This window comes from Morus notabilis, unplaced genomic scaffold, assembly GCF_000414095.1.
Source record: "Morus notabilis unplaced genomic scaffold, ASM41409v2 Scaffold355, whole genome shotgun sequence".
Classification (NCBI taxonomy): domain Eukaryota; kingdom Viridiplantae; phylum Streptophyta; class Magnoliopsida; order Rosales; family Moraceae; genus Morus; species Morus notabilis.
Window position 1 is genome coordinate 441,262 of NW_010360877.1, and position 12,160 is coordinate 453,421.

Below are 12,160 nucleotides of genomic sequence, written 5' to 3' on the forward strand. Positions count from 1 at the left end.
TCTTAGAAACAGTCACATCTAACTTTTTTATTACAGTAAAAAGCTCTCATATAAAATCACATCTCAACTCAAATTATAAACTCAAATCAGCGAAGTGAACGGACCATGAACTCATTGCCACCAAGACCTTCCAAATCAGCAACTTATCATCCTCACCTGCCACGTGTCATGCTCTGAATGGCCAAACCCCTCTCATCCCATTTCTTGTCTGCACTTTCCTCCAACTAAAGACGCCTTCCAAATTGCATCTTCTGAAGCTTAGCCTTACAATCCTTGCCTTTCTCTCTCTTTCTTTCTCACCGTCCAATCATCCCAAGAGAGAAAACATTATAGCCTGCTTAGTAAAACCTTTGTATTTTCATGGTGGATAGAAGTTTTCCACCACTTGTTTGAGAGACCCCAGAAAAACAGTCTTGTTGTAGGAGACCAGAATTATGCCATGGAGGCCCTCAATGCGGCAGGCTTGACACCCATATCAGCAGTGCTTTCTGACAGAAAACAAGAGCCAAGAAAATCCTCAGCAGTTTATCCAAAGTTATCAAACTCTTCTAGAAAGATCCAAGGGGGTTTAGTTCTGTTATCTTCAGTTCTCAACACTGGTCTTGCCAAAGCATTGACTTATGAGGAAGCACTACAACAGTCTGTGGGGAGCTCCTTGGATGGGGGCTTGGACGTCAATGGGGTTCTAAATAGCGCCATCGGCTTTGCCTCGGAGAATCCTGTCGTTTTAGCCGGCGGGGCCGCCGTTTTGGCTGTTCCGTTGATTGTGTCTCAGCTTCTGAAGAATCCTAAGCCTTGGGGAGTTGAGTCTGCAAGGAATGCTTATGCAAGACTTGGTGAGGATTCCAGTATTCAGTTGCTTGATATAAGACCGAGTGTTGAGTTTAGGCAAGTGGGTAGTCCTGACATCCGGGGCTTGGGAAAGAAGCCCGTGTCTATTGTCTACAAAGGTGAAGATAAGCCGGGTTTCTTAAAGAAGCTTTCTTTCAAGTTCAAGGCACCAGAAAATACCACATTGTTCATCCTTGACAAGTAAGATGTTGTAGCTTTATTTCATATTTTCTTTTCCTGATCTTGACAGTTATGTTATGCCATCCTATGATTGAGTAAATTCAAACTGCAAGGAGAAAAGAGTTTGAAAGAAATGTAAGAGTTTTGTTAATTATCACCTAATCGTATGCATCTTTCGATATGATGCTCAGGAGATTAAAAAATTGAAACAAAATGTGAGAGTGATATAGAATTGTTGATTCTTAAGAAGAGTATAAAGCTAAATGTTACTGGTCCGAGGTATTTAGGATAACATTAACACGAACTCATTCAGCTAGTGAATGTCCAACATTTGGTGAATTTATTTTTTTCTTTAGGGGATTTGGTGAATTTATTCTATATCTGATTCTTGCTACATTATTTTATACGAATATCAGTTCTCTGGTAATGTTTGATTTCAAGTTTGTGATTTCGAAAGCTAATATGAGAAAGTAATGCTGATGCCTTTCTGACTGGAAGCCAGATTTGGTGGGAACTCTGAACTGGTTGCTGAGTTGGTCACTGTAAATGGATTCAAAGCTGCTTATGCTATAAAGGACGGAGCGGAAGGACCACGAGGATGGAAGGTCTCTCCTCCTTTTCTTCTGCTAAGTTTCCATTTATTGCAACTTTTAGAATACAAGTATTAACACTATGATTCGTCACACGGATTGCTCTTTTGCAGAATAGCAGTCTTCCATGGATACCGCCAAAGAAAGCACTGAGTTTGGACCTTAGCGATTTGACAGACGCTTTTAGTGATGTAATCGGAGTATGTGTCTCGATATTTCAGGACCGTTTTCAACTGTTTAGTGACCAATGTCTTGCATTTTTCACTATCTTGGAGTGATACTTTTTTCTTTGTGATTTTAGTATGGTGCTTCTTATGTATAGCTTATTGCGGGATTAATGTGCAGGAGGGCTCAGGTGGTTTGTCTCTCCCTCTTGGCATTGCTGCAGCAGCTGGGTTGGGTTTATTGGCATTTCAAGAGGTTAGACTGACAATTCCTTCACAAACTGCCTTTTTTCTTTCCTTTGATTTAGCTTTTAGTGTGAGAAATTTTGTCTTGTGAAAGATTGAAGTGTGTTTTTTTATAGGTAGAAACAATACTCCAAGTTTTAGGATCAGCTGCAGTTGTTCAATTTGTGAGCAAGAAATTCCTATTTGCCGAGGTGGGTCCTCATCCCTCATATCTTTCTGTAAAGGATTAAATAAACCCGAGTCCAACATCATTTAGATATGAAAATAAATCACAAACTTATGAGGACATTCGATCACCCAAGATTAATCTTTCTTTTCTTTAAAACTCAAATAAAATAATTCATGTTTAAGAGCTTTGCCTGACAGGATAGGAAAGAAACTCTGAAACAATTTGATGAGTTCTTGACCACCAAGGTTGCCCCTCAAGAGCTCGTTGATGATGTAAAGGTACTTATCTAAACTTGTGCCTCATATATACATATATATATATATATATATATATATTGCAATTTATTGTTTTAACTAACCATTCTATGCTGTATTTATCTTCAATTTTTGGAAACTTCAGCAAATTGGAATAGCCATTCTACCAACAACAGGGACCAGCAAGGCTCTTCCTACACCGACGGAAGCAAACCCAAGTCCAGCCACCGCAGATAGTACTGTTCAGAAAGCAGAAACTATTCCTGAGCCAAAAGTAGAAGCAACTGCAGAACCAACACAAGAAATAAATTCAGTACCCCAAACGGAAAATAAAGCAGAATCTCTTCCTACAGTCTCACAATATCTTTCACCGTACCCGGCAGTATGTGCTTTTTTTCTTTTTGTTTGTATTCTTAAATCTATGTCTTTGGAGTTTGAAGCTGATTCCAAGTGACTAACTACTTTCAACCGTCTTTTGGTTATAAATAAGTTGTTATTCTTCTTTCCATTTCTTATCACCAAAGTAATATTACATCTAGATGGTAACAAAGTTAATTCTGAAAGACAAAAGAGCATTTCGATACCCCATCCTTTGATACTACTAAAATGGTATCCTCAAATTTTAAAAATATTATTCTGGTACCCTAAAGTCGATGTTTAGGACATGAAATGTCCTTGATACCATTTTTTTCCTTTTTATTTAACTGGTCTGAAATCAGGAGAAAAAGACCAGAAATATCTTAAGTTATCATTCCTATCAGCAAGGTAATGTTACACCTAGAAAATGACGTACTTGGTGCATTCTAATTTGTGAGAGAGACATTTTGTCACAATTTACCAAGGTTTTTTTTTTTTTTTTTTTTTTTTTTTTTTTTTTTTTTCTGGTTTTTGGTTTCTTTCATATTAAAATGATACATCTTTTTGATGATTTTGTTTTATGGTTGCAGTATCCAGATTTTAAGCCACCAACATCTCCTACACCATCACAGCCCTAGAATTCAAACTGAGATGAGATCTTCAAGAGTATTTCAATGGTTTGGCTGGGAATTTTTCAGAGCTGCACAACATGATATATTATGCACTTAATGGTCCTATTATATGAAATTTGCAAGCTCACTTTTGTGCCTTCATCTGTTGAATAAGAATTTGCTCTGTCATGAGTAGGATAATTCACATTTTGTCTTTTCTTGTCTGTTAGGCTACTTTTATGTGTTATCTATGTTGTGTCTTGTAGATCCTATTGATGTATTAGCTTTGTTTGATTTAGTATTGGTACTTTTTTTTTCCTTGAGAGTTTTGAACAAAGGGAAAGAAATAATTTAGCTGGTGTATTGCTGAACATGCAAATCTTGACCGAAGAACATTTTATTGTGTGCTGAATTTCTGCAGTAGTTTTTCGAAATATGTGAAGTCGTGCGTTCATATGAAAATGACATGTCGTGTTTCTGACTACTTGACGTTTGTAGCCGATTAACAATTTTAAACAAGAACGGCATGTCGTTTTTGTCAGACTTTTGAACGACAATAGACAAGTCTCTATCAACGACTAGTTCTTAAACGCCAAGGACATGTCCATTAGGATAAAGACAGCGAATGCTTAAACGGAATCCATGTCCACGCTCAGACTTTAAACGCGCTGGTCTTTTAAATTTTTTCTCCATCAACAACATTACATCAATCATTTTACCTATAAAACGACAGGAATTTTAGACAAACGAGAGAGAGAGAGAGAGAGAGAGAGAGAGAGAGAGAGAGAGAGAGAGAGAAGGAAGTAATCTTAAAAACAACGCTTCTTACTTTCTGGAAATGACACAGCAATACACTGAACTGAAAGCGCTAAAAGAAACCGATACGTCATTTTGGTCTTGAGCTATGCACATTACACAAATTAGGTGACAAATTATGTGTCGTTTATATGTTGAACGACGTCGTATTTGATCAAATATGACATCATGCCGTTTAGTGAAGAAAAAGTGAGAGAGAACCGGTATGCGTTTTTGCGACTTTTGCTTACAGAAACGACTTTGCGGACAAATGACACGTAGCTTACACTTCAAACGACATCAAAATCTTAAAAAAGAAATACGTCGTTCACTAAACAAAACAATCCAAATGGCCTGTCTTTTTTGCAACGACATCAAACTTTCAAACTACAAACGACAATATGTACTTGGGCCCTGTTTACCAAATCATAAACGAATATATAAAAGGTAATGAGATTAGAAAGAAAAGTAAAAGTAAAAATAAAGATAAAATGATTCTTAAATATTAAACAACATAATTACTCTTATTTTAAGAGCATATCTTGAAGTTTTTTTAAGGATAAATATATGTTAGGAAAAAACACATCCTTATATTTATGCAGTAAAAAATTAAACTGAAACAAAAATAACAGAAAATAGAGAAGATAAAAATTTAGGTGGTTCAGAAAAATTTCTTACATCCATGGAAGAGTGAGAAAAATTTATTAACAGTTTTAAGAATTATACACTCAATAAACTTGCTCACTTTCTCTCTCTACCCAAAAATCTTTAGGCCTTTGTCTATCTCTCCCCTCACTTTTCTCTCTCTCAAAAGAAAACATTCAATCTCTACACTTTTCTCTGAACACACACATAAAGTCTTACACAAAACATTCTTTATACTCATAATAAATCATAAAATAACTCTCACTCAAAAACTGAAAACAATAACTTACACAAAAACACAAAATAATAACTTTGCCAAAACTAATTTAAGTCACTTTCTTAACAATATCATATATTGTCGTTTAATTAAGTTACTTCTCAATTTGTTAATTATCAAAATAACGTTTTCATAAATGAAAAGAAACTAATAAAAAGGAAACAAGGAAAAAAAATCGTCAGTTTACTTCTTAAAGTTATTATTAAGTCTTATCATTCAACATGATCAATATAGACAGTATTATTTCAAACATGATTAGTTATATGAGTAGTAATGCATAAAAGTTGAAGTGTAACATGATATTTATGACATTAACAGTAACTTTAGAATTGTGTAACAACAAAAATTATATTCATTCCAAATCAATGCTAACTCTAAACACTTTCTCATATCATTATTATAAGTTTGTTATTATACCCTAATTTCTATGCCTTATACGAGTAGGATTGGTGACTTGGTTCCTGGCGGTGGATAATAATTAGTTGATACGCCAGGGACAGAAAAGCAAGAATTCAGGCATTAATACTTATTGACAAGGTCGAAGCATAATTATTCTTATTGAGAAATGACAATTTTTTTTTTATCAGCAAGTGTTTCCATTTTCATAGGAAAATAAAATGCTGAAGATCATGAAAGGCTTATACTTAGTAGTTCAAATGTAGGAAATCTCTAGTAGAAAGCTGTTGGAAAATACAACGTTGGTCGTTGAAGTAGATGATATGACCAATACTGATCTCTGTAGCTACCAAATGTTAGCTATATAGAAATTGTATTATAGAATAACGGTTGGACTTGACTCACTGGTACTGCTACATATGCATGTAAACCTATTATATTCATATTCCGTATATATGAGCTAGGTTGGTTAATTAATTATTTTCTACGTACCAAAAAAGAAAAAAGTTACTTTAATTACTCTCGTGGGAGGTAGATTATATGTAGCTGATGTTAAATTACCCTACCCCTTACTTTAAAAAAAAAAAAAAAAATCATTTGTTGGAACCACGTCCCTCATAAATAACATGAAATAAGGTAAAAGACTGGACTCTCTGCGACTTTTTTGTGAGTTTACAGTTTGGGGCCAAGCTTCGGAAGGGTGATTATAGCATATATATGAGTTCTTTAGGGAAGAAAAAATTAGAAGACGATGACACGCTTAGTTCATGGATTTATAATCATGATTTATAATTTTAATTTTTAAAATTTAAATTTTTTTGTGAGAAAAAAATACTGTAGAGAATCAAAAACCATAATTTAAAATTAAGGACGAACCCTTGAAACAAACATCTCAGAACAGTTTAAAATAAACTTGATCACCACTTATCAACGACAACGCATTAATAATCGTCCTCAGCCCTTATAATATTTATTTCACGTTTTATTTACGCTTTATCCAGAATTTTTGAATTGTTTAGGCTGTGGCAGATTAGGATCTAAATTAGCTAGTTTTAATACTTAAGTTTGATTTTAACATATTGACCTTTTGAGATATAATCTTAAGTAGTGTTGGAACTTTGGGCCGGCGGGCCGACTCGAAGCCTGAAGCTCAAATTTTTCAGGCTTGGCGGGCAGCCCGAAAATAGACAACTCGTCGGAGCCCGCCGCCGTGATATTGCCCTCCACCATAATTTTTTTGAATTTTTTCACTCAAGCCTGAACGACCCGACTTGCTCGAAGTCCGAGCCCGACTAACGGATATATTTTTGACTGTTGGTGCCCGATCTGAACCGAAGCCCGAATCCAACGGATATTCTTTTACCGTTGCCCGATTTTCAGCTTGAGCCCGCCCGAACTCGACCCGCCGAGATAAAAAATAACTGTTGGATCAAAATTTGGCGGAAAAAAAACAAATTTTTAACCAAAAAATTTCCTTATAAATACCCCCCATCCCTCACACATTTTCCTCACCCAAACTCTCTCAATCCCTCTCAATTTCTCTCAATCTCTCTCAATTTCTCTCAATCTCTCTCAATCTCGCAAATCTCTCTCAAAATTTTTCCTAAAACTATCACAATATCCTAAAGCTCTCTCTTTCAAATCGCTCTTATTTTTTTTTATAATGGATTCTTTTAGTTATAATGGTACTCCCGTTGATGCCCAACATAATGCGGAAGAAGGGCAATTTCCCACTAATGAATTTATTACGCAGGAATCTGCTAATCTGAACCCTGATAGACGTACTAGAGGTCGTGGTCGGAATGGTGGTGGGCGTGGAGAAGTGGCGAGTGCAAGTACTACTGCATCTGCAAGTGTTGCAACCTCCAGGAGGAAATGCAAGCGCACCTCAATAGTTTGGGATCACTTCAACACAATTGAGGAGATCGAAAATGAAGGTAACACTAAACATATAGTTCAGTGTAAATATTATTTATCTAAATTACAATGTGACACTATTCACGGCACACCACACTTGAGAAGACACTTCGAAAAGTGTCTTCAAAAGCTTAGCAAGTCCGGCGGAGCCGAACTCCGTCAAACACAATTATCTTTTGATCGCGCAACCGCTGGTCTAACCACTTAGAAATACGATCCCCAAGTAGATCGTATGGAAGTTGTGTGAATGATAGCTGCATTAGATCAACCACTTAGTTTTGTAGAGCATCCTAATTGGCAATGACATATTAAAGTTGTACATAATCCTAATGCACAGTTCACTTCAAAAACTACTCTCATGAAAGATTTGTTAAAATTATTTAAAAAAGAAAAGAAGCATTAATAAACCTTTTACACTCGACTAGTGGTTGCATTGCGTTAACAGTAGATATTTGGTCTGCCGTTGTCAATAAAGATTATTTAGCTGTAACCAAACATTACTTTAAAGGATTCGATTTAGATAAGAGAATATTAGGTTGTAAATGTGTTTTAGGATCACATAGCACTGATTTAATATATAATACAATTTTAAATGTAATTGATGAATTTAGATTACGAGATAAAGTAATGGCTATAACATTAGATAATGCTAGTGCAAATACTAAAGCAATTGAGTACTTCAAAAATGATTTAAGTTTATTCGGTGATGGTACTAATTTCCACCAAAGTTGTGCATGCCACGTAATTAATTTAATAGTTAAATCCGGTTTAAAAGAAATGGGTACTCACATTAAAAGAATTAGAGATAATATTGCATGGATTCAAGGTAGTAACCAAAGAGAACAAGATTGGTTTAGGTTCTTATAAGCATTAAATCTACCTCCTAGAGCATTAGTCTTAGATATGCCTGTAAGATGGAACTCAACTTATATTATGCTTCAACAATGCATCCCCTATAAGGATGCTATAATAAACTATATCTGTGTAAAATTAGGAACATGACATATAGACGCATATGATTAGCAAATTGCCGAAGTTTGGTATCAATTTTTAGGTAGGTTCATGAAGTTACTTTAAAACTTAATGGAACATATTACCCAACATCACCTTTAGCTTTAGGTGAACTTTTAAGAATTAGTATTTTATTTAGTGAATATATGGCATACCCAATCTTAGGAGTTCCTATCGCTTCTATGGAAAAAAAATTTAAAAAATATTGGTATAACTTGCCTTTGTTGTATGGTTTGGGTACTATTTTTTATCCTAGATTAAAATTAGACGGTTTAGAAATTAGTTTAGAAAACTTAGGTGAATTTTTAGGCATCAATTATTCTGACTAATTTCCAACAATAAAGGCAAAAATATTTCCGATCTATAGTAAATATGAGAATAGGTTTAGAAACACAAATTTTAGAATACAGGAACCGTAACAACAAGATGAAAACTCGCATTCATTTTTGAATGTTTTCGGGTTGAAGAAGAAGAAGAAGACGACTCAAACAGAAGCTGGGAGTGGATCTTCATCAACAGGTAGCAGCGGCAGCGGCGGCTTCAACGAGCTTATAGCCTACCTCAGTGTCACGCCCCCAAACCGGGGTTAGTGACGTGGAGGCTCATTTAGAAACTTAAACCTGTTAGAGAGAGTGATTAGTAATTAACGTTGTAAATAATTTAATTTTTTAAATCCAAAACATCCAGGTATTTCCAAACGAGCCCTTTTCATTTAAGAGAAATTTAATTTCAAGAACGGTGGTGGAATTTCCAATCAAACCAGTTTAAAACCACGTCCTTGGTATCATGTCAGGAATTTCCACAGGTGTTTAGCATACATGAATATAAACAAGAGTAAATGTGACATCAACCACAGTCTAGTAATATTTAAGTTTACAATCCATAATCTTTCATACATGCCTTGAGATAAGGGATTAGAGAAAATACAACTCTTCGCTTTCCTGAAACAAGTCCACGTCGCCGGTAATAGCTATCTACTCCGCACTACTTCTGGCGTCGCCTGGAGGGGTTTAATACATTTGAAAACAGAAAAAGGTGAGCGAAAGGCCCAGTAGGATATAATTTTATAAAGCATTTAAAATAAAGGTACTTATGGTCCGAAGATATACACTCGGAACCGATCATCCTTTTTTTTTTTTTTGAAAAAAGGAAATACTCACATAATAGAATATGTCTGTATAATGAAAGTGTGTAGCTCATCATACCACTAAACAAGAAGCGGTAAAAATGTCTGTCTATGAAAAGTGCAGAGCCATAATTCCACTAAACAAGAAGTGGATCCGTACGGGTTTCGGGACCTGCCCCCAAGGATGTGATTCCCACATCCCGATCTTTGTGGCCACCATGCGTTGTATCATTCCTTAAATATTTCATTTTAAGAAATGATACTCTTTAAAATCTCATTTCCAAAATCATTGGAAAACTTAATAGCATTACTCATGCTATTTCCTTTTAAAATCATTTTCTTTCAACATGTTTTGTTCTAAAACATTTTCATTGGCTAAAACCATTTAAAGTAAGGCTAATAAAGATATGGACAAGAATATCCTACCTTTTGGATATCAAACCTGTGGCTGTCTTCACGTAGCTCTAGCTCCGCTTGCCTTCGAGGTTCCAATTCCAATCGTGCCACTAACTTTCCCATCAAAATCAACAATTTAGAGTTTGATCTTTCTCACCAAACATTCTCGTTTAATTAGATGCAAGTGTATCATACTAGTGTGCCATAGTTCAAAATCAATGTTCATAAATAATTTTTTAATTCAAATCATGATTCTTTGACAACGGAGATTCATTCCAGAGAATCAAATGGAAAACAAGGATTCATGTGGCTAATCCACTCATTTTGAGTTCTCAAATGAGGTTAGGTCAATCCCACATCGAGTTTCGGGGTCAAAACAGGGTTTTCTGGGCTGTTTAGGGTCGGTTTCAGTGGGAACCGGTCGACCGGTGACAGAAAAATGTAGCTCCACCGGTCAGCCGGTGGAAAGGTGACCAGTCGACCGGATCGGTCGACCTATGGAAGGGTGACCGGTCAACCGGACCGGTCAACCGGTGGGGAAAAATTCCAAGGCCAACAATGGCCGATTTGCGAAGAACAAAGCTAAAACCTGTAATTTTGGGTCCGATTTCGACATATTCTCAAGGGAAATGTATAGATCCAGTTTCAAATCAACAAATGGGGTCCAAAGAATCAAAAACCCCCAATTTTCATCAAGGTCTCACCAAATCCCATTCAGATTCCATTTAAAAACAAAATTTAAACTAAAAATCACCAAACTCGACTAAAATGAGTTCCACAAATCTAAATCCGAAAATCTAAAGTAAGTTTCAAAGAGTTTTACCTCGATCCAAGCTTTGATGTTGAAAATCCCCTAGAAATCCCCGTTTTTCTTCAAATCCGGTTCAAGAATGTTCTTGAAAGAGAGGGAAAACTTGAGAGAAAGAGAGAGAGAGAGAGCTCGGTGAGGGAGAGAGGGAGAGACTAAGAGAGAGGTTGAGTGAGTGAGAGGGTTACGGGAGAGGAGGGAAAAGGAAAGAAAGAAGGAAAAGAAAAGAAGAAAAGGGAAAATAAAATGAGGAAATGAAATAATAAAGAAAACACATAAAAGTAAAAAGGGGTGAAACTGCCATTACCAAAAATAAATTTAAAAGTTCATGATTAATTAAGAAATCAATTTAGGCACACTAATAAACCACAATTATCATAATTAAACAAGTTTAATTTCGGAGGGCGTTACACTCAGTGAGAGCTTAGTAGTCGACGATACTAGAGAATCGTTTGACTTAGTTCAATGGTGGAGGGCACGAGCATTAACTTGGCCAATCCTTATTCGATTGGTAATGGATATATTTTCGATCCCAGTCTCCACTGTTTCATCCGAGTAAGCCTTTAGTATGACCGGACGTATACTTGAAGAACCCCAAAACGCATTGCAAAAGAACATTGTTGAAGCCTTGGTTTGCATTAAGGATTGGGATCATGCTGATCAACGTTTACATGATACAATTTCGCCGACAAGTCAAGAATGGATTGATGAATTTAATAGATTAACATTTAATTTTGAAGATGATAATTCAGCTTCAAATTAAATTGTAATTTGTAAATATGTATTTACTTTTGACATTGTAATTGTATATTTAGACTTTGTAAGTTTGTCAAATTTATAATTCGTCACAAAATGATTGCACTCTTTTTTTCTTATCAAGTTTTTATCCCAATTGAGTTTTTCTTGGTAAGATTTTTAACCAGACAATTATGAATTACGAATTTAAAAATTAATATACAAAATTAATTTATTAAATTGTGTTAATAATGTGTGTTGAATGTTGATTTTAGTTTTTATATAATAACTTAATAATTATAAAAATATAAAAAAAATAATTTTTTCGGGCATTTCGGACGGGCTCGGGCAACCAAAGCCAGGTCCGCGGCCCGTCCACGGGCCTTCTTGGGCTCAAGCGGGCGGCCCAAAAATTTTGGGTAGGTCGGGTCGGGCATCGAGCATAAAATCAGTATTTTTGAGCGGTCGCAGACAGTCCGTCCAAAATTTCAGCACTAATCTTAAGTCATGTTTGTTCTCAAAAATCGCGTCCAAGTGTGTTGTTAGGCTCTCGACTTTGAAATTTGGCCCTCCAAGCTGTGGTTCTTGCTCTAGTCGTCTCATTACTGGAGGTATTGTCAGTAGCATGACATCTTCCTTTTGTTTTTGTATG

At 35.7% G+C, this 12,160-nt stretch overlaps 1 protein-coding gene across 1 annotated transcript; it reads left to right on the forward strand.

Moving 5' to 3' along the window:
• The first annotated feature begins 237 nt into the window (after positions 1-237).
• LOC112091472 (rhodanese-like domain-containing protein 4, chloroplastic) lies at positions 238-3,797 on the forward strand. Its single transcript, XM_024165182.1, has 8 exons — positions 238-1,032; positions 1,514-1,616; positions 1,715-1,801; positions 1,947-2,021; positions 2,128-2,202; positions 2,378-2,458; positions 2,580-2,816; positions 3,382-3,797. Exons 1-8 carry the CDS (start codon positions 440-442, stop codon positions 3,427-3,429), a joined length of 1,299 nt encoding a protein of 432 aa, XP_024020950.1. The 5' UTR covers positions 238-439; the 3' UTR covers positions 3,430-3,797.
• The last annotated feature ends 8,363 nt before the right edge of the window (positions 3,798-12,160 follow it).

Excerpts from the sequence above, each read along its gene's own strand:
- LOC112091472 (XM_024165182.1), top strand. The coding sequence starts at position 440 with ATGGAGGCCCTCAATGCGGCAGGCTTGACACCCATATCAGCAGTGCTT. Across the intron at positions 1,617-1,714 it reads AAGGACCACGAGGATGGAAG|AATAGCAGTCTTCCATGGAT; the intron begins GTCTCTCCTCCT and ends GCTCTTTTGCAG. Across the intron at positions 1,802-1,946 it reads CTTTTAGTGATGTAATCGGA|GAGGGCTCAGGTGGTTTGTC; the intron begins GTATGTGTCTCG and ends ATTAATGTGCAG.